The following is a 22,900-nucleotide window of genomic DNA, read 5'->3' as shown; positions in this document are numbered from 1 at the left end:
TGCGGCCAACATTTGAAAGGGATTATCTTCTATAATGATTCTACATACACAAAAATAATAAAGATTGCTAAATCAATTTGAATTTTCTTTACTTTATTTCAATTTAAATTCCGACATCTCTAAAGTGATCAGCCTATACTTAGTTATGCGTAGAGAATTTGATAATTTTATATCGCTTGGAACGGCTAAGTCGTGCATTCTAGCGTCTTAGTAGTCTAGAGGTTTTATAAATGGCTAATTGCTTTCTTCTCATTCTCTCAGAGATACTAATACGATGATGAATATGAAAGATCCAACCAGACAAAGCGAACATACCTATACCTTTAGCAACTTGTAAGAGGCGTATAGATAAACACACTATCAGTGCTGCCAATAGGCTATGGTCTCAGTCCCTGACCTGTGCAACTAGTAAAATGGCGTGGCCGGAATGGAACATGGGCCGCACAAACCAACTGTTGAAACTAAATACGAAAAACATGAGAAATCTTCTCGAGGTCCTAACAGGACATTGTCTGATTGGCAGGCATGCCAGTAGACTGGGAACACCCTATAACGACTATTACAGAAGCTGTAAAGACATTGAAGAAGAAGAGACTATAGAACACTTTCTATGCAGGTGCATGGCTCTGAATAGAAGAAGGTTCCCTGAATAATTTGGCAGAAGTAGCCAATATAAAAATAACCAGCCTTGTTAGATATATTAAAGCCACAGGTTGGTTCAATGAGGACAATGTAGAGGGAGGAGAGGGGACATCCCTGGTGGTATTACAATGAGCCTACAGCAGGCCTAGGTGTGTCAACCGACAACCACTATACCTACCTATATGAAAATTACTAACGATTCAGTTATAATTTAAGGCTGCGCTAAATATTTAGCGAAAATTTTTAAAGTAAGCTCGCACCAATTTCTATGACTCATGCCAGCAAATCTTGATTTCGTTACATGCTTAGTTACTTTCCTCGATATTTGTGCTCCATCAACAAATGTGTCCATTTAACCGAGAGCCACTTGAAAGAGACTCAGTATAAAAATAACCACACATAACTGCACAAACAAGCGCAAACGATTATCTGAATAGTGCCGTTGATTGTTTGTCCTAAAGATTTCTACTTTCCGTTAGTAAGTTGTTGACACAACGAAGCACATTTCGGTACGAGATTTTGATAGTGCAAATGTAAGAGCGGAAAACTTAATAGAAATAAATGAAATTCAAATTGAAACTATTCTTCTTTAAAGGGCGCATTGGACAGTAGACGTTGAGCTGCTGTGAGTGGAAAATTCAAATGCTCGTTAAAAAATATTATACAATGTGATCCCTTTATCACCATTCTTAGCGCTATTTGAAGCTTTTATTTTAAAAAGGGACTACTCTTAGACTCGTTCTCTCATCTATCTAATACACTCCTTTCGTTTTCTCAATTGGCTGGCGAGGATTAATTTTTTAAATGCTAAATTGTGGGAGGCTGTAGTGGAAGTCCACTACTTTGTTCAAGTATTTTTGAAGTTGGTAACGTTGGAGAACAAAAGCTAATAGTCCGGGAGCCAGTGGTCGATTTTGGACTGCGTTTTTATACCGTTAAATTCTTGACTATATTTGGGATTTAGCTTTCATGAATAACGAAAGTGAACGTCAGCTGGGGCAACCGCGGTGGGTGTGATTGTGGGAGGGTACGAAACGTGTCGAAAAAAAATTTCTACCAACTCATTTTATACCGGCTGAAAGTTTTTTATGTGTTGTTGATATTTAGTAGAATAAAAAAAAATTGTCAGCTGCGCCGTAGAGGGGGAAAATACGACAGCTGAACGCAATGATACATTCTTGCGTCGGCTGACGGTCTTCGCACGGCTATAAAAGCAGCTGACCATCATTATTATATTTCCATATGTGTCCAAAATTATGTAACAAAATTTCAATCGGCATAAGTAGTTTTACTTTTTAATTTATATTACAAGTTCGCTTGTTCAGCTGACGCATTTTCCCCCCTCTACGGCGCAGCTGACTATTTTTTTATTCTACTAAATGTCAACAATACACACACAAAAATTCACCCGGTATTAAATGAGTTGTTAAACATTTTTTTCGACACGTTTCGCAGCATCCCACGCACGTACCCACCGCTACTAGATCAGCTGATGGTTGGTTTCGTCATTCATTGGATGGCATCTGCCTTCAGTATTAAAATCATTCGGCATGAAATGATGAGGTTAAAATAACCCCTGGCTCCCGGACTATAATGGCAGTTGCTTTTTTAACCTAACTAAAAATGTAAAAGAATGCATTATGAAATATATTAGCTCAAAAGTTTAAACAGCTTTTGAGAGAACGAAATTATGTATGCATAACTATAACGACCGCCGTAGCCGAATGCGTTGGTGCGTGACTACCATTCGGAATTCACAGAGAGAACGTAGGTTCGAATCTCGGTGAAAGACCAAAATGAAGAAAACATTTTTTTCTAATAGCGAAACCCCCCGCCCCCAGGGGGCAGGCAATGGGAATGGGAAACCTCCGAGTGCATTTCTGCCATGAAAAAGTTCCTCATAGAGAAATATCTGCCGTTCGGAGCCTCCATTTGTGGAACAACATAAAAACGCACACCACAAAAAAGGAAGAGGAGCTCGGCCAAACACCCAATAAGTATGTATGTACCACCTCGATCAAAAAGCTCCCGGAATATATTCAGAAAGGTCAAAATACAAGTTTATCACTCAAAAGTGACATTATTGCCTTCAGAGTACTCCCCATGAATGTACGTATACCAGCGCTTGATCCAGCTTTCCAAATATTTCGGGCTATGCGCAATACAAAACCAAATGTATGATATTTGGTATACAACTTTTTACGACTCAATTTCCGCCGATCAAAATTACTTCATTTGTTATGGAGCTCAAAGGGGGAAAAATTGATTGAAAGTAAATGGAAAAAATTTGCATAACCATCTTACGCGTTGGGCGTAATACAGTTTACAGAGTTTCAAAATAAGAAAAAAAGGTATTTCTTTGAATTTATCTCTTGATTTCTTAGGCTAGGTTCCGCTGAAAGACATTGACATTGAAAAATCTAAAGCTAATATATATGTATATCTGACATCTGAGGATGTTCAAACTCATGAAGAGGATGAAGGCGATAACGAAAATACCGTGTAAAAATTTTAAGACATTCAAAAATATTGTAACGCTTATCTAATTTTAAAATAAAAATAAAATCAAAGAAGTTAAGGTTTATGTCTTTAAAATTTTATGAATTAATAGCATGCAAATTCATTTTCAATTGGAAAACAGTAGATTTTTGTAAAACAGTCGCATTATTTGACAGCCACACCTCGTATGTCCATTCAAAAAAACCTTCATGTGTTTCAAAATTAATTTCTTTCTTTCACCGAAGGCCCTAGTAGCCAGTGTGCTAATTAAGTTAGGGTTATATTGTATATATCCCCTATAAATAAGAATAATAATAAGTTCTTTCCTTTGTTTTTTTTTTTATAGATCGCCTCGTCTACTTCCCCATGTCTGAAGTGAAGTTCAATCTTCCATTCAACGAGAAATCTCAAAGTATATTTTCCAAAATACCAATTGGTCGCTTTCAAGTACTACGCGTTGGCAATGAAAAAACTTTAGAGTATCTGTATGTTTTGGAAAATAATGAGCTCTTGCGTATCAATGGCAGCAGTGGTGAAGTTTTTATGACCAATGATTATCACACAGCACACAAAAAGACGAAACTCTTCTTAACTGCCATTGCGCGTAACCCGCGCAAGGCGCTTAATAACATCCCACAAATGACATTGGAAGTGACGCCACAGGCAGAAGCCGAATATTGCAGCCATTTGGAGAATGTCTGCTTTTGGGCAGCAGCAAAATACACGATTGTCGAGAATGCGACCACGAACGTTTCCTCCAAAGCAGGCGATATGGATGCCTTTGAGCCGGTACGCGTGGGTACTTTAAATCCTCGTGCCACACGCTATCTCTGCCCCACCATGGATGTGAAATATACGCTAAAAAGTGGTGGCAAATACTTTACTTTGAAAAATAATGAACTCTATACTAAAATGCCACTGGATTATGAGTACTTCAACACAACGAATTTCGCGGTCACTGTCGGTTGTACGGTCAAAATGAGTGAGGAGAGAGAGGTTACTTTCAATAAAACGCTGCATGTAGCATTGTTGGATCGCAACGACAACGGACCGGAGTTGCAACAAAATGAGAAGGAGTATAATTTCGTGCTGGATAATCCACACTTTAAGCAGGTGAGTAAACTATGGGTTATGTATGCTTACGCACCGTGATTGAGCATTAGTGGGAGTGGGGAGAGGTTGGAGTGAAATTATCGATTGCGGTCGGTTTGGCTTATCACACTCTGCTTACCACATTTGCCATAAAACAGTTATCTTTTATTATTTTTTGCATGTTTATTGGTCTGCCAGTTCGTCTATCGTCTTTCGTGCATTTCCACTCCTCCTGTTTGCTTCCATTCCACGATGCCGGCAACTTTTGTAGTAAACTAATTCACATCACGCAACCGGTATTCGCCCTGTCGTTTGACTGCAGACGTAAACATACACGCATATCACTTCTTAATCATTATGACCGTCTGCTGGTTGTCTGGCTGGGATATCTTCCTTATAATGCACCCTCTTATATTGGCTTAAATGTTAGATGGGTGGAAGGTTGAGTGGTTAAATTTAATTTATGAATTGTCATTCATTTCCTGCGTTAATTTTTGCTTTAAGGCCAAATTCTAATTCGGTTACAGAATTTAGCAGACCACTTTGATTTAATGCTAATTTGATTTGATTTTCCCAAAGACACTTTAAAGGGTCTATAATGACTTCACAGAAAAATCGCTTCAGACTTCTAGCGAACCATTTCTTCGAGCATTCTGGTCAGTTTCCTGGGACTACACGCCATTCAATTTCCGAAGCTGTGGGGATCTTTCAGAGAAGTAGATTGTTGAGCACTTTCTCTGTAAATGCCCGGGTTTGACAGCTAGACGATTAAGGTCACTGGCTGCTCCTTTCTACGACAGCCTGGGGCAGTACTCCAACCTAAATCCCATCGTTCTTATCTATTACATCAACAGATTTGATTGGCTGTAGATATCTGCCCGTTGGCGGTCTCATAATGGCAGTCCAAAAAGATTTGTCAGTCCAAAAAGATCTTTTGAAGCTGTGGTCTTCCAAATTTGGACAGAGTGGGACATGCCTGACCTCTTACAATTGTGAATGAAAAAATACTGCGTCTTGATGAAATAATTCTTCAGACGGCAATAACAGAGAAAACCAAGAAGGACAAATTTTAGCCTCGCCAAAGCAAGGCAGTTGAAAAAAAGACGGCGAGATGATAACCACCATTACCAAAAAGTTCCTGCAATATATTCAGAAAAGTGATATTCTCGCCTTCAAAGTTCACTCCATCCACTTGAGGCTCATTTGCCCGATTTTTTTAAACGGATTTTTGTGTTTTTGGGATATTTAGACGTTAACGTTTCTGTAATTCTGTGTAAAAATTTTAAGCAAACCAAAGGAAAACTGAGGGAGTTATAGAACTTCGACTGAAAGAATTTAGCCCAGGCAACTTGGTCTAGAGAGGTTTGGGCTCATTTAATCGATTTTTTTAACCGATTTTTGTGTGTTTTGCGTATTTAGAAAGGTTAGCGCTTCTGTAGTTTTCGTAAAAAGTTTAAGCAAATCAAAGAAGCGATTTTTTGAAACTATGTTTTTGTGTTTTCTGTCATGAAAAAAAGCTCCTCATAAAAAATCATTTACCGTTCGGAGTCAGCTTAGGCCCCTCCATCTGTGGAAGAACATCAAGACGCACGCCACAAATAGGAGTAGGAGCTCGACCAAGCACCTAGGAAAAGTGTACCCGCCAATTATTTATTTTTTATGATTCTTTTGGACATGGGCTGGATTTTGTTTTGATTATGTAACGATTCTGAACTATTAATTATTTATTTATGGATTAAGGCAAGTTCTCCGACTTAAAAATCAATGCTGTTTATTTCAGGGTGAACCTGTTGGAAACAAGATTATATTCACTGACGAAGATTCCCTGAAGGTGAATGGATATTTAACTTATCAAATTCTGAATGACACCAGTGAGTTGGTGCGTCCCGATTGCACCGCCTACGAGGCCGATCATACAGGAAAACGAAACTCCATTTTTAGTTGCCGTATGTACTAGTAAAAGAGCTATTAATTGTTGTTAAATAATTATTTGCATGTTTCAGAAATCATATTTGCTCGCAATGGCATACTGAGTCAACCATCCTACTGCTTCATTTTGGTAGCGAGTGATAATACAATCCTTTCGAATATAACAAAAACAGTAAGGCGTTAAGAAGTTCAATTTAAAAATTATCTAATATATGGAAATTTTATTCCCGTTTATGTGCAGGCAACAGCGAATATTTGCATACGAACCGATCCTGGCAAAATACACGAAGCGGATCGACCGCGCGTCATGGAGTTGCGTCAACATCGTGGTATGGGCCGGCGTTTAACCAACTCGGCTGAGTCGATATTGGATAGCGACGATAGGGGTTTCTTAACACCTAGCATCCTAAGCACCTATCCGAAGGATGTCTTCATCCATCGCACTGCTATGTCCTATAGTCGTGTGGCACAGCCAGAGAACTTTCAAAGTTTAATAGAAATGTCGGGTGTGCATTTCACAATCGTTGAAGATCGTAGTGGCGCTTTTGGTATAACACCGACGGCTGGTATTGTCTATGTGAAAGACAAGTCGGCGTTGGAGCTTTCACCAGAAACAGTGTACTTGTGAGTATGGATAGATGGTGACGTATTATAAGTAGAAGAAATGAAGATGGAGATTATAAGGTTGGGTAGGTTTACGTAAAATGTAGTGTTATCTGTTTATGGTTTCGTCGGAACGCAAGGTTTTCTAAAACATTTTCATGAAAACCCTTGAAGTTCTCTGGCTAATCCAAATCATGTTATCAAAACACAGAAAGAATTAGTATGGATGATTCAGTGAGTAATGGCTGAAGTAAAGTATTATTGTTTTTAAATAAATGATCGCCGCACTCGAGCCTCGGCCCCCACATCATTGCTGACAATTGTAATTTTGAAGTAGGAGAGGATTGCGTTAAGCATTAACAAAAGCCACACTGTATAAGTTCCTCTTTCTACTCGATCTATTGTGAGGCGCAGATGTTTGGACGATGACAACATTCGATGAGTAGGCCTCGGAATGGGCTGAAAAAGATTCTGCGAAATATTTTTGAACCTTTGCGCTTTGTCTATGGTGAGTACTGAAGGAGATTGAACGATGAGCTGTACGAGTGAAGATTCAGCAGATACGCTGGCTAGGTCAATACGTACGGCTAATTGAAGCCAGAGGAAAGGCACATGCGCTCAATCCAACCCAGTTCTATACTGAGTTTAAAAGGGGACAGCCCAGAATATTGTTTAGAAGCGCGCGGAAATATTTTGCCGAAAGTAAACGCGAAAAAAACAGTAGTGGATTTCAAGCGTAATAGTGTGATTGCATTATATTTGGCTGGAAAACCACCACCAGCGGTTGTTTGAGAGCTCGAGCACCTTAAAGTAAATAAAGTACTTGTGTATCGCTCCATTACTCGTTACAATGATACTGGTAGTATCGCGAAACGTCGTGGAGGTGGTCATCAAAAGACTGCAACGTCACGTGAAATGGTTCAAAAAGTGAAGAAGCAACTGGAGCGAAATCCCCAACGAAGTGCCAATCAAATGGTGAAAGAACTGAAAATATCTGACCGTAGCATCCGCCCCATACTGAAAAATGATCTCAAAGTCAAGCCTTACAAGATACAAAAGGCGCGATTTTCCACCAGGAAGCAGTACCCGCCACAGGTATTGGTTTGGGCCGTTGTAACCCCAGATGGGCGCTCTCCAGTCGTTTTCATCGAACCTGACGTCAAGGTAAAGGGGAAATATTATCGGGAAAGTATTCTGGAGGTTGCTTTGAAGCCGAGGGCAGACAAACATTTCGGTGGTAGATCATGGACGTTTCAACAGGACTCAGCACCGTCTCAAAAAGCTCGAGTGAACCAAGAATAGCTAAAACACAACGTTCCGAACTTTATAACGTCCACACAACGGCTCTCAAATTCACTAGACACGAGTCCGATGGATTATTCCCTTTGGGCTATTTTGGGGAGCAAGGTCAGAACTAAAAGATTCATCAGTCTCGAGGTGCTGAAAACAGCCATTGTTCTCGAGTAGGCCAAAATACCTACAATCCACATTCGGGCAGCTTCGTTTCTGGTCCCTCTCATTTCTTACTTTGAATTGAATAAAAATAATTTCCGAACTAAATTTGTGGTCCTTTTAATTGGTTACACTTCGAGCGCCGTGTCCGGCTCGGACCACTACAGGGTTCGTTTTTGTCTATCTAGTTTTCTAGCAGAGTCCGGTTGGTCCGAGGAAGAAGCGATTAGGTTTTCGTAGTTGAACTTCAGTCTTGATTTCTTAGCTCAATATTTTCTGGTTGGCTGCACCATTTGAGGCTTACAGCTGACTGACTGGGTAATTCTTGGGAGTGTAATGATGTTTGGAAAAGGTTTCCTGTGTAATTATCTATTACGGAATGATAGTAAACGTGTTCAACAATATAAGGCAGTATGACCGGTTACTTCCCTTTACGACATCTAAAGCGTCAAATCTATTTAGTAATCGGCGTCAACTATCTTTCAACCAATGGGATCCCTTGACCATCAAATTACAATGATCAAAGATCCATAACTCTTGGCACACAAGTTGAACAACTCCATTCTCGAAGGTCTTTAATTGAGATACACATTATCAAAGTAAAAGTGTTTTAGGATAAGAGCCTGAAAATCTAGAATCCCTAGAAGCAGTATAAAATCTAGAAGCACTCAGCCGTACAAAGCTAAGGTAGAAGTAATTCTGACAGCTCATTCACTCATAGTAGCTTTTAGCTGAGAAATAAGAGTCTACTATTTTTTTGTTTGAGGTCTTATAGGCGATTAAATTTAATTTTTATTAACAAAGCTATCTAGAAAACCAATTTCTCTCTCCTTCCTCAGTCTCAACATAACCTGGCACGATGCCTATCCACGTTCATTCGTCGTAAATGTGCATCTCGTCGATGGCCATGCCAACAATGCCACTTGTGAACAGAAGATCAAGTCTCGCAGCCAAACTTGCGCGCAAATCAAATATCAGAAGCAATGTACGAAATTCTGTGGCCTCGGCACCAATGGCGGCGGATGTAAGTGGCGTGGTTCCAATGCAGGTTTCTTCGGTCGTAATTACGCTTCCTGTGTATCCGATGACACACATTGTCCGGACAACATTTGCGATCCATTGGAAGAGCTGAACACCTTCATCTGTCCACAGGACTGCGTTGCAGCAGCCAAAATTATGGGCCCACACACATCGAACAATAATAAACGTGGCGTTTACTCTGCCTCCGGTACTTGCACATGTGAAGACAATGGAAAATGTTTGTGTGCACCGCTCGATGATGAGGAACCACGTCCGAAACGCAAGCGCAAGAATGAAACTAAGCCAACTGATGCTAACAAATTGGCGAAGTTCGGTGGTTTGGAGGGTGCACTGCCTACTCATAATAATTTAAATAATGAAATGATTGAACGCGATGCTATGAGCATTCAAGTGGCTGGCTTCACGTGCGGCAAGTCGTGCATCCTACTAGCCATCACATGCCCGCTTGTACTCATCGTACTGATTATATGTTTGCTTGCGTCACAACGCAATCTTATGCATCGTACACACGGCAAGGAAGCGTTATCACAAAAACCATCTCCGAATGGCGTTTGTGATGCTCGTAACGGCGATGTACCACTAATGCTAATTGAAAGCTGCTCGGTGAAATTCGATACAGATGACTCGAAATGGGAGTTCGATCGGGAACAGCTGCGACTGGATGTGGTGCTTGGGGAAGGTGAATTCGGTAAGGTGATCAAAGGTTATGCGACCAACATTGCGGATATACCGGGTGTTACTACAGTGGCGGTAAAGATGCTGAAGAGTGGCGCCAATTCCGTGGAGTATATGGCGCTTCTGTCAGAATTTCAATTGTTGCAAGAGGTTTCGCATCCGAATGTCATTAAGTTACTGGGCGCTTGCACGAAAGGCGATACGCCAATGATTATTATTGAGTACGCTAAATATGGGTCGCTACGCAGTTATTTACGCTTGAGTCGGAAAATCGAGTGTTCAGGAGTGGATTTTACCGACGGTATAGAGCCAATAACAGTGAAGAATATTTTATCGTTTGCATGGCAAATTTGCAAAGGAATGGCATACTTGACGGAGATTAAGGTGAGGAAAAGAAATCACAATTTTTTAAACATCGATTCTAATACAAATACTCGTAACAATATAAAATCAAGTTCCCCATAGAATTTTATAGGGCTTTCATATGTAAATTGTAAGTCTAGGCTATAAAAAATTCCTAGAGGCCATATCATAAATTCATCCGTTAAATTAATTCAAACACACTTTTCCTTAAGCCTTTTAACGTGGCCACCTTTTAGGTCACACAACTTTTCCTATTTTTCATTGAAAATATAAAAATCATATTAAAGCAAATGAGATGTGAAGTGATTTTTGGTAGGGTCCAGTATTAAAGAGTTTTGAATCGGCTGCAGAAATATAAATACACAGGCCTGATTGTACTTCTATAAGTTTTTCGGAACCATAAAAGGCAGTATATCTTGTTACAGAAGTGCGGGTACCTAACAAGTTTTTGGAAATACTGTGACCCCTAAAAAGTTGAGGTCGTAAAAATCTAGCTCAAACAGAAGAAATTTAATTTCCGAGTATGTCTACTTTTCAAATATTTAAGTAAAATGTTCCATCTTTATTACGAGGCTATAAATCTACTGCTCTTTAACTCTAGACTTGCGTGGTTACTTTCGGAGAGTTCCACAATTGCATATAGTTTCAACCCAAGGATGATAGATTGACAAGGTTTGCTCTTTAACTATGGTGAAAAAGAAAATTGTGAAGCGGACTTCGGCTGCGAAGTTAGTTGGGAGATTCGGCAGCCGAATTCTGCACAATCATTTCACACACTCGCCCAATCCGTCGTTGTTCAGACGGCAACGAAGTGACATTGTGTTGATCTTTTTTGAATATCCCCAGCACAATCTCAGTTTTTTTGTAAGCACATCCCAAGTAACAGCAGCCTATCAACTGATTCTGTCAAATTCGCTCGGAGCCGAATAACGGAGCACACCATCACCATGGTTTCAACCTTGCACCAAAGCGATGAGGCGGTACTGAAGTTAAGAGCAGTTTAGATGGAGCATATATTCAGAAGCTGATAAGTGATGTGAACAAAATTAAATCTAATAACTGCAAGGAGTATTTTTTAGAAGCAAGAAATCTTGGCTAGAACAGCGCGTCTAGTGAACGTCCTCATAAAAGACCAATCAGTAAATTTGCATTCACATTAAATGCTTAATAAGGTAGTGAGACGTTTTCATTTCTTTTGTGGTATATTTTTTGGTGTAGAAAGTAGAAAACTTCAAACTTGAATGCTCTCCAGCAGTCTGACGGAGTTTCACATTTAAATTCTCGTTGTTATGCGTTTGGAAACGTAAGATCTGTCATTTAAAGGCATGCTCTCAGTGTAGAAGATAACACATCATTATCATCATTGTTGGCTGGACAACCCTGGTCAGGTCTCCATGCTCGAAATCCAACTAAGCCTGCGTCTTTTTCTACACTGTCAATCCATCTAAGCGGCGGGAGGTCCCTTCTTCTCTGTCTGTGGCATTTACCAAAGAGTATTTGCTCAGGTTGATAACCCGTATTAGCCCACAATATGTGACTTGCACATCTCAATCTGTTGATCATGATTGTGGTTATCACAGATGGGTGCGTATATAGTTTTTCGATTGTAGCGTTTCTGCCACTCGCCTTTATCATATAACGCGCCAAAATTTTTTCGCAGAACTCTCCTCTTGAAAATCTGCAGCTTCTGCTTATCCGCATCTCTGAGTGTGCACGTTTCACTACCGCATAGCAAGATGGAAATAATAATTACTTTACATAACAGTGAAATCTTTCTTTTTCTGTCTAGGTGGTGACTCTTTAGGTGTTCACACAGCGAAAAATAGCAGGGGTTGGCCATAAGGATTCTGTGGCCGATTTCTGCAGACATTTTTTTGTCATAATTAATGATCACTCCAAGGTATTTTAATTCCTTCACTCCTTCGAAATCATAGTCACTGTGTTTTAGAATTTGACCCACATTGTGTCTGACAGAGTCCGATGAAGTTGAAACTAACGCTTTAGTTCTGGTTTCGTTTATTTCTAAAGCCATACATTTTTTTGCTCTTTCAATACCTGCAAAAGCTTCTTTTAAACTCGGCAGCGAGGAAGCGATTATGTCTATGTCGTCCGCGTAAGCCAGCAATTGAACCGATTTAAACAAAATAGTTCCATTTGTGTTTACGACAGAGTCCCTGACAATAATTGCAAGGGTAATATTAAAGAGAAGACATGAGAGCCCATCCCCTTGCCAAAGTCCGTTCAGGGTGACGAACTATCGCGACGGATTGTTCTAAAGATAGCATAAACGAGTTCTATTTTTCTACTCTAAAAGAGGCATTCCTAAATGCCTTTAAATTTTTATATTTCTTTTCAGTTGGTTCACCGCGATTTGGCTGCGCGCAATGTTTTACTCGCCGACGGGAAAATCTGCAAAGTATCCGATTTCGGACTCACACGCGACGTCTACGAAGACGATGCCTATTTGAAGCGTTCACGTGATAGGGTGCCGGTGAAGGTTTGTATATAAATATTATTTATAGAAGTAAACACAAAAAAATATTACTCTAATAAAAATACATCTGCTCGTTTTCTACGCAGTGGATGGCTCCTGAGTCTCTGGCCGATCATGTCTACACCACCAAATCGGATGTGTGGGCCTTTGGAGTGCTCTGTTGGGAACTAATTACTTTGGGTGCCTCGCCTTACCCTGGCATACCACCGCAGGATCTCTATAATTTATTAAAAACTGGTTATCGCATGGAAAGACCAGACAATTGTTCGGAAGAAATGTGAGTAAAAAATGAGTGAAGTGAGACTTTGAATAATTGAATAATAAAAATAAGAATTAAAATGCAAGCAAGCAAACTCGTCGTACATAAAAATGCATACCCGTAATTCAGTGTTGTAAAAAAACTTGCTTTCTCATCCCCCACAGTTACTCCGTTGTGCGCACTTGCTGGGCATATGATCCGAACTCGCGTCCATCCTTTAAATATCTCGCTTCACAATTCGAAAAGCTACTCGGCAATAACGCCAAATATATAGAAATGGAGTCGAGTGCTATTTCCAATCCAATGTATTGTTTGGATGAAGCCAAATTGGCCAACACTTCGCAGCCAGACTTAAACGTTTGCTTGGAGCAGCAGTGGGGCGAGCCAGATTCGTTAGATCATCTCTGGCAACCACCAAAAATGTGCTACGACACACAAGAATGTCCGAGTAGCCGTGAACTCTCCACCACATTTAGCATGGAATTTCAACAGCCACCACCTGGTTACGACGTACCGCGTCCACTCACTGAAAATGCTGCCACGGAGCAGGTATTACGTTATGCGAACGATTTACGCTTCCCGCTAAATACACGTAAGTCGGTATGCGCCGCTAGCACCACGTCGAATAGTCAAAATAGCAGCAAAGGTGGTGGTGATGGTGGCGGCGATGATACAATGGCGGCACACTACTCGGTGCCAGTAAAACATGGACGCTCGTATTTGGATATGACGAATAAGACCTGCATACCCGATAATTTGGATAGTGTTGATTTTGAAAAACATCTTTCGAAGACAATCTCATTTCGGTTTTCTAGTCTACTGAATTTAAAGGAACAAGGCCTAGGCGCTGTTTAAAGCATTAAGACCAAAAGGGGTGGTGTTTATTTAAAATTTGTTTTTTCCTAGTGGTTTTATATACATTTTTATATACCATATAGTGTGCATGCACATCTGTGTAGAATGAATTGTTGATTAGTTTTAATTTTACATTTATAAAATTAGTTGTATAATTTAAGTTGACGATGGAAGAAATTTTTATACGAAATCTCGATGTGTATATGTGTTTGTGTGTGTATACAATGCTAAGTCAAGCTGTATTTGTTGCCAAAGAAAATACTCTCGCATTTATTTATTTTTTTTGTGTAGTCCATATGTTGTTTTAGGAAAATTAAAGACTAGAAGGCACTTAAAATATGTTGCAATTATATTTTTAGGGGTTACATACGTCCAGAACTTTCAAAACGTCGATATTTCGAAAGTATAGTATCTTAAGAATATACTGTGAAATTTTCATGCGGAAAATCCCAATATTAAAGCTTCTACAGCCCATTAACTAGGTAAAGAGCGGTCCGCGCGCGCCAGTACCTCAAACTTTAAACTCGTTTTTCTCGAAAGTACTTTTCCCGGCACGGTCTGCAAGATAACATACAGTTTTCAATATTTTTTTATGCGGTTTTTTTTTAAATATTCGAAAGTGTTTTCTCTATAGATTTGATTTTTGATATTTTTATTAAACAATTTTATAAACATAATTAAAATATGACATTTATATCGTAAAACGCATATATTTTTTTAAATGCCGTAAATTGAGAAATTTTTCGAAATTCAAAAATCCAGCTCGACAGCCATTTATTTATTTTAGAAGAATTTGTTTACTTTTTACAGATCCATCAACATTTAAAGGAGAAATGATGCAGACCGTGGAGCTAATTTTTTCATTGTACTTTGGATCATGTGATTTTTTATTACTAATTTTTGTAAAGAAAATTAAAATAAATTTTTTACAAAGTTTAAGTACTAATAAACAATGTATAAAATTATTTTATATTTATTTCTATTGTTATCCCTTCTAAAAACAGTTTTTCTTTTAGCGCTTTTTTGGCGCTGCTGGACGTATGTAACCCCTTAAGCTCTATTTTAGCTTTAGATGACATTTTATGAACATATTTTTAATATTAGTTAACTGTCAATAACTGTACTTGAGACTTAATGTATTTCAATTTTAAATAAAATTACTATATATTAACGTTGGTTTTCACATAAATGAAAATAAAATATTTGTTAGCAGTATAAATTAACACGTTGAGTGCCGTCGTATACATGAAATTTGTATTCGCCAGATGTCATTGTTAATAGTTGTAAACTTTAATATTATATTATATTTATGAATATTGCCTCGGCAGGCAATGGCAAACCTCCGAGTGTATTTCTGCCATGAAAAAGCTCCTCATAAAAATATCTGCCGTTCGGAGTCGGCTTGAAACTGTAGGTCCCTCCATTTGTGGAACAACATCAAGACGCACACCACAAATAGGAGGAGGAGCTCGGCCAAACACCTAACAGAAGTGTACGCGCCAATTATTTATTTTTTTATAACGGCGTCTCAGCAATGGCTTGTGGATTATGTTCACTCCAAATGCGACAATTTTGCTTATTGACATACCCATTCAACCAAAAGTGAGCTTCATCGCTGAATAAAATTTTTCGACTTTAAACTTTCTTAACAGAACACGAATTTTTATGAAAAAATTCAATGAATTGCAAGCGTTGTTCAGGTGTAAGTCTATTCATTATGAAATGGCAAACCAAACCATAGATGACTAGATGTGAAACTCTTTTTCTCGTGAGAGCGCTGAAAAATGTGCATTTTTTATAACATTTTCCAATATTGCCACACCGGTAGAAACATGAATTGGGTATTTTTGAACCAAAGGTCTGGAATTTTTAGTTTCCACACCATCATTGAGGTTAGTATTTAGTGTGCGGTTGCCCAATAACCTTATATCACTCGTAAACAGCTACATATACTAAAAATAAGCACAATCCGTATGAAATATGTACGTAAATAAGCAAAAAATTTAAAAATTTATATGTAAATGAAATTATTTAAAACTGAAATACAAAAGTAATTTAATAATAATAAAGTAATGAACGCGAAAAACATAAGTTATAATTAAAAACATGACTTATTGCGATTTTTTAATATAACACAGAAATTGGGTAACAAAAAAAAATTCTCAAACAACGAACAGAATAAGTTAAAGCAGATTACCTTTAATTTTTGTAAAATATCTTAAACAGAAATTCAGTTCCCTTACCTACGCTTTTCAACCATAGAATATTTACGTATATACAAATTTACATAAACCAACACACAGTTTTCAATAAAATTACATTATGTACATAAGACTAATTAAAAGTAGAATTCGAAAAGGATATAACGAGCTTTGGATTCTACAAACTCACTTAAATTCAAATTATTACATTTCAATTGAATTAATTTTAAGACAAATAATTATAAACATTTTAACACGTCATTTCTCCATTAAGCAAAAACGAACTGTTTTCGTCTGTTATTTTTGGCGCGTTTCTTCTGGCAGCCTGCCATTTCGCCTATCAGCTGTTCAAAATCCCATAATGTGTGAGTGCTGCCAAGTTTTGAACCGTCCTCATGCGCGCGCTCTCTCTCAAAATGAATAAGTTTCACATCTAGTTATCTATGACCAAACTGAGCATAGATCAAGTGACAGCTGTCAAAAAGACCATCTACGAATAAAGTAGTGCCAACTTGAAAACCTAACCTCTAAAAAAAACACCCTTTATGAATTAAACTTTCCTACTGTACCTACGTGAAAAATAAATATATATTGCATAAGAGAAAATAAAAAAATAATAAACTAATATTTGGAAGCAGAACTTTTTTCAAACATCTTTCGCACAAGATTCTTGGCTTTTTGGGTAAAATCAGCAATTGGAAGGTAAATGTCTTGATAATGCGCTGGGTTGCATAGGACCGCTGTGACGTTTTGCCTACATTATACCAATAAAAAACAACAAACTATCGGCAAGAAATAACAACACGTGTTCAAAGGCGAGTACAGATAAGATGATAACAGGTGAAATTTACATGTATTTTGTTTTTGAAATTTGTTGGATGAATGTCAAAATTTCAAACAGTTGGTATACAAAAACCAACAACAACAACAAAATCAGGTTACTTCATCAATCAAGCCATCAAATAACAAGAAATCGATATCACCTTATTTGAATTCGACTTGACGTGTTCCTTATAAGGCGAATTCTTACAAAATGTTGGCAGTTGTACAAAAACAAGATTGTCACGTGTACCCAACTCTCTTTTTACACAATTTTTAAATAACATGGTTCACTAATACATTTTTTTAAACGAAATTTTCGTTCTTGCACGAATCTCAAAACAAAAAATGTATTTCTAAACAAAACGTAATACATAAAAGTATGACTTACTATATTCAGTAAAAAAATTTCGTGTAAGAGCAATAAGTGCATTTTAGAACTAACCAAGTCCAATTGTGCGTTAAAATTTCAACGTTATCTTAAGGTGACGTTTAGCTGGATAACAAGTAAAGGTGGCGCAAAATGAATCATCCTTTTTTTTGCTTTTAATTTTATTTTTACTGAGAACAAAAATAATTTTGAGTGATGAAAATCTTTATTTGACGTTTACATGTTCCATGTCTGTTTGTATACTGCAGCTGACTAGTTCACAAGAGTCAAATATGAATACTATGTCCGATAGGGTGATTAATTTTGAGCCATCTTTTATAAACAACTCGAAAAGCAAAAAGCAATGGCTAATAACAACCTTTGTTACAACGGAAAAGAAGCCGTTAATAATTTAACTAAAATCGGACAGATGGGCTGGACATATCTGAGAGAGTATCTGAAGCTTCTACTGATGATAGCAATTTTGGTCCAATCCGTAATAAACGTGCATGCGCTATCAGTTAGCGATGAACAGTTGCAAAATGGATTTTTATTCCTAATCTCAATTTGAATTTTTATATGTTTCGTTCTTAGCATTTGAATTTTTTTTGTAATAAAAGTAAATTGTTTTTGTTACATAACTACTTATGTAATATGGATTTCATTATTACTACTTTTGCACGATTTTTGGCTAAAATATTTAAAGTTTTTTCATCTTAACGATTTTTTAAAAATTGTGGAACCTATCCCCAAATTTACCATACGTCGCATGTATTTTGCACGCATTTCTAAGGAACATAGACCTTTTACTCGGTCTAGAGCATTGCAAAGCTTAGTTGGATTATTATTATTCTAATCCATCCCTGGTTTGAATCTCTAGATGATATTCTCTTTTTTCAGCGCATACATTTTTCTTGTTTGGCTGTAAGACTATTCGGTGGATTGCACCAAGCCCAGCGTATCGAAATAATAACTTACATTTTTTCGCATTATAATCTGAGCGTTGATTACGTTCTCTGTTATATTTTTTAATTTGTATTTAATTTTTTTTAACATTGCTTTCACATAATACACACTCTATTCTTTCAAATTTCTAAATTCCAGCATCACACTGTGTTTTTACGCCTCCCATTTTTTTGCACATATTCGTTCACTACCCCCAAAAACAGCTGTTGTGAAGCATGTATTGAAGGGGTTTTTGGGTTCTTTTTGTTTTCATCCAAAGCCGTTGAGTGTACCCAACAACAATCCAAGTCCAATAAAAATTAGTTAAAGATGACTATTTTAACTCGGATTATCACCTCCAACTTGCCTAAACGCATTGGTGCGCTTAAAACATTGCAGCAAGTAAGTATTCTTACGTTAACTCATTGAATTCTTATAGGTTTCTTATGGGATATCGTAGGTTATGTAATTTTCGTGTTTTATTTTTTCTCTTTTAAATTAAAATTAATAGTGTGGTTTCTGCACTCACATACAATTCGCTGAGCACAAGCCAATCGAAAAAATCCGAAATATTGGAATTTCAGCTCATATTGACAGCGGCAAGACTACGCTTACCGAACGCATTCTCTTTTATACCGGGCGTATTCAACAAATGCACGAAGTGCGCGGCAAGGATAACGTTGGAGCTACTATGGACTCAATGGAATTAGAGCGCCAACGCGGTATAACTATACAATCTGCAGCTACATACACGATTTGGAAGGGAACCAACGTCAATATCATTGACACACCCGGTCACGTGGATTTCACAGTGGAGGTGGAACGTGCATTGCGTGTATTGGATGGTGCTGTGCTAGTGTTATGTGCTGTTGGTGGTGTACAGAGTCAAACGCTTACTGTGAATAGGCAAATGAAGCGTTATAACGTACCCTGTTTGGCCTTCATTAACAAACTTGATCGCACAGGCGCTAATCCTTATCGTGTACTTTCACATATGCGTTCCAAAATGAATCATAATGCAGCCTTCATACAACTGCCGATTGGGGTGGAGAGTGACTGCAAGGGAATTGTTGATTTGGTAACTGAGAAAGCAATTTATTTCGAGGGCACACACGGTATGAATATACGTTATGATGAGATACCAAAAGACATGCGCGCGGAGTCGGTTGAACGTCGCCAGGAACTAATTGAACATCTTTCTAATGTTGATGAAACTCTGGGGGAATTGTTTTTGGAAGAAAAGACACCGACAGAGGTTGATATTAAGGTAAGTTATAAAAAACGAGTTAGCATTTTTTAATTAAGATTAATTAATTTTACCTATTGCAGAATGCCATACGGCGCACATGCATCAAACGAAGTTTTACACCCGTCATGGTAGGTACTGCACTGAAAAATAAAGGTGTGCAGCCACTACTTGATGCTGTTATCGATTATCTACCAAATCCAGGGGAGGTTGAAAATCTTGCTTTTGTGGAAAAAGAAGGGCAGGAGCCTGAAAAAATTATACTCAATCCTGCGCGTGATGGCAAGGAGCCTTTTCTTAGTCTGGCCTTCAAATTGGAAGCTGGTCGCTTCGGTCAACTTACCTATCTGCGTTGTTATCAAGGCATGTTGAAAAAGGGTGACAACATCTACAATGCTCGCACCAATAGGAAAGTGCGTGTAGCGCGCTTGGTACGCTTACACTCGAATAATATGGAGGATGTAAATGAAGTCTATGCAGGCGATATTTTTGCACTTTTTGGCGTTGATTGCGCTTCAGGAGATACCTTCACTACAGATCCCAAAGGAAATATTTCAATGGAGTCCATTTTCGTGCCAGAGCCTGTTGTGTCCATGGCAATCAAACCAAGTAACGCAAAAGACAGGGACAATTTCGCTAAGGCTGTGGCGCGTTTCACTAAGGAGGATCCAACCTTCCATTTCTTTTATGATTCTGATGTAAAAGAAACACTCGTCTCGGGAATGGGTAAGAGTTCAATCATCTTTAGTTTTGCACATTCATATTTATTAAAAACACTTTCAGGTGAATTACATTTGGAGATTTATGCTCAACGCATGGAACGAGAATATGGCTGCCCAGTGACATTGGGCAAACCAAAAGTAGCTTTCCGTGAAACACTGGTGAGTCCCTGCGAATTTGATTACCTGCACAAGAAACAATCTGGCGGCTCCGGTCAATATGCGCGTGTAATTGGCATCATGGAACCCCTGCCAGCGAGCCAAAACACCGTGCTTGAGTTCGTCGACGAGACCATGGGTACAAATGTGCCCAAGCAATTTGTGCCTGGTGTGGAGAAGGGTTTCCGTGAAATGGCTGAACGTGGTATGCTCTCTGGCCACAGACTATCTGGCATACGTTTCCGCCTGCAAGATGGTGGTCATCACATAGTCGATTCCAGTGAGCTGGCATTCATGTTGGCAACACATGGTGCAGTGAAAGAAGTGTTCCAAGTGGGTTCTTGGCAAATTTTAGAACCCATAATGATGGTGGAGGTAACAGCACCAGAGGAGTTCCAAGGTGCCGTTATGGGCCAACTGAGTAAACGTCACGGTATTATTACAGGCACGGATGGTGCAGAAGGCTGGTTCACTGTGTACGCTGAAGTGCCATTGAATGACATGTTCGGTTACGCGGGTGAATTGCGGTAAGTTACTAGGAGGCTGCATTAGGTTTCAAATGTTAAACGCAAATTTGGTTTGCAGTTCCAGCACACAAGGCAAAGGCGAGTTCACTATGGAATACTCCAGATACTCCCCTTGCCTGCCAGATGTACAAGAACAATTGGTGCGACAATATCAGGAATCGCAAGGACTGGGCCAAGAGAAGAAGAAAAAGAAGAACTAATGAGCTACCGAGAGTAGCTTTATCGTCATTCAATACTAACTTTTAAGGATACCTACTTTCAAAGACTTTGAAAAATTTTCAAAGAAAACAAATAGTTGAAACAATTGACGCAGTGCTAATGAGAATTATCTGTTAAGTGTTTTATTTAAATAATTATTTGATATAGAAGAAATATTATTTTTTTTGTATAACTGTGATACAGATAATAAAAAGTGAACAAAAGCCACGGATATGAGGCTGAAGACCAAGAATAATATTGCACTAATTTTTTGGGAGATATCAAATATTTTTAAGTTCTGGTTTTATTTTGACTAGAAATTTGTAGTTCGCAAATGTTTACCGTACTTTTCTAGAATAGGCGATTACTTTCCTTTTGCACAGCTCTGAAAGAAAACCTACCACCCACAGCTGTCAAATCCTTCAACCCTTCTTTAAGAGTTTACCAGCTTCTATCCTTGAGTTCAGTTTTTCAGGGCTTGTTTAAAGGTATACATTTTTAAATTTCTTTTAACCCTGCGAAATGACTTTTAAACCTAGTTTAACTGGAAATTTCTATTAAATTGCACTGGAAAACTTCATGATTACATGCCCTCATTTAAACCGGAGATTCTTATAAGATTAAACGAGTTCCAATAGCATACAAGATTGCGCCTTTCCAATTTGCGGTGACGTCAATGCTGTGGATAAAGAGACAAAATTAAGAAGAAAAGTAAGCGAAAGCAATGGAAACGACTAAACACAAGAAATTTTAGAATATATAACATTTCATTTTTATTAGTTTGCCTAATTTAAAAGTCACAAATCTTAAAATGACAATATTACCAAGCCATTAATTGAATATTCAAAACGAAGTGATAACTTCTCTTCCTTTCTTTTGTTTATTCGCAGCACTGATGTCAACGGTTGTTAAAATCGCAAAAAGGTGCGATTTTCGGAAGGCATTAACGAAGGCGAATCTATTAAAAGTGGTGTGTGTAAATCATTTGATTAGTGTTTTGCTTTCACTGTGTCCATGTAGCTGTCAGCATAGAATAAAACAAGGCGAATTAATTTTTTGTTTTCTACTTCGCCACTACCTTGCCGTGACAATCAAACGTACAAAACATTGTTGCTGGTCTACTGCCACCACCTTCAATAAATGCGCCTTGGCACTAATTTCTGTATTCTACACACCGTGGGCGAGCGCAATAACCGTATGCTCTCTCTCTCCCTATTAAGTACTATGCCGAATCATGTACTCCAGAGCACTTATTTACACTACGTTGTATTCTATCATTCTTGCCTTTATATGGCATATCCGTAAATTAATTAATCTCAATTTCTTGTCTTTTTGGCTTGACTGTTCTTAGCTTTTGGTGTGGCTTTTTGAAACTTTCGTGAAGTTCAGAGCTACTAGTTATTTATACCGGAATGAGCCGGGTCTTAAGCGACCAACGGTTTATAAAAATGTTTTACCAATTCTTAGAGAATTGATTAAAAAATATAAACAGTACCATATTTTTTCGATATCTAATATAATTAATGAACGATGAGCTGTATGAGCTTTACGACGACATAGACATAGCGCAGCGAATAAAGATCCAGCGGCTACGTTGGCTGGGTCATGTCGTCCGAATGGATACAAACGCTCCGGCTTTGAAAGTATTCGATGCGGTACCAGCTGGTGGTAGCAGAGGAAGAGGGCGGCCTCCTCTGCGTTGGAAAGATCAGGTGGAGAAGGACTTGGCTTCACTTGGTGTGTCCAACTGGCGCCGGTTAGCACGAGAAAGAAACGACTGGCGCGCTTTGTTAAACTCGGCCAAAATCGCGT

At 38.4% G+C, this 22,900-nt stretch overlaps 2 protein-coding genes across 2 annotated transcripts in view; both read left to right on the top strand.

The window, feature by feature from the left end:
• The window catches only part of LOC128864131 (proto-oncogene tyrosine-protein kinase receptor Ret), a 52,576-nt gene extending 37,406 nt beyond the window's left edge, over positions 1-15,170 (top strand). Inside the window, exons 2-9 of the mRNA XM_054103648.1 lie at positions 3,488-4,254; positions 6,014-6,179; positions 6,237-6,334; positions 6,404-6,786; positions 9,057-10,317; positions 12,653-12,793; positions 12,877-13,067; positions 13,214-15,170. Of these exons, the coding sequence (XP_053959623.1) occupies positions 3,488-4,254; positions 6,014-6,179; positions 6,237-6,334; positions 6,404-6,786; positions 9,057-10,317; positions 12,653-12,793; positions 12,877-13,067; positions 13,214-13,904 (3,698 nt within the window). The 3' untranslated portion in view covers positions 13,905-15,170. The remainder of the gene's footprint in view (positions 1-3,487; positions 4,255-6,013; positions 6,180-6,236; positions 6,335-6,403; positions 6,787-9,056; positions 10,318-12,652; positions 12,794-12,876; positions 13,068-13,213) is intronic.
• Positions 15,171-18,466: 3,296 nt separating this feature from the next.
• LOC128863803 (elongation factor G, mitochondrial) lies at positions 18,467-21,334 on the top strand. The gene is made up of 5 exons (XM_054103156.1): positions 18,467-18,641; positions 18,751-19,506; positions 19,569-20,211; positions 20,269-20,890; positions 20,949-21,334. The coding sequence occupies exons 1-5, from the start codon at positions 18,570-18,572 to the stop codon at positions 21,088-21,090; spliced, it is 2,235 nt and encodes a 744-aa protein (XP_053959131.1). The 5' UTR covers positions 18,467-18,569; the 3' UTR covers positions 21,091-21,334.
• The last annotated feature ends 1,566 nt before the right edge of the window (positions 21,335-22,900 follow it).

The sequence above is a fragment of the Anastrepha ludens genome, chromosome 5 (genome assembly GCF_028408465.1).
Source record: "Anastrepha ludens isolate Willacy chromosome 5, idAnaLude1.1, whole genome shotgun sequence".
In the NCBI taxonomy this organism is placed as follows: domain Eukaryota; kingdom Metazoa; phylum Arthropoda; class Insecta; order Diptera; family Tephritidae; genus Anastrepha; species Anastrepha ludens.
This window is presented reverse-complemented; position numbering and strand designations above follow the sequence as displayed.

Coding starts and splice junctions, on each gene's coding strand:
- LOC128863803 (XM_054103156.1), top strand. CDS start 18,570: ATGACTATTTTAACTCGGATTATCACCTCCAACTTGCCTAAACGCATT. Junction 18,642..18,750: donor CGCTTAAAACATTGCAGCAA/GTAAGTATTCTT, acceptor TAAAATTAATAG/TGTGGTTTCTGCACTCACAT. Junction 20,212..20,268: donor AACACTCGTCTCGGGAATGG/GTAAGAGTTCAA, acceptor AAACACTTTCAG/GTGAATTACATTTGGAGATT.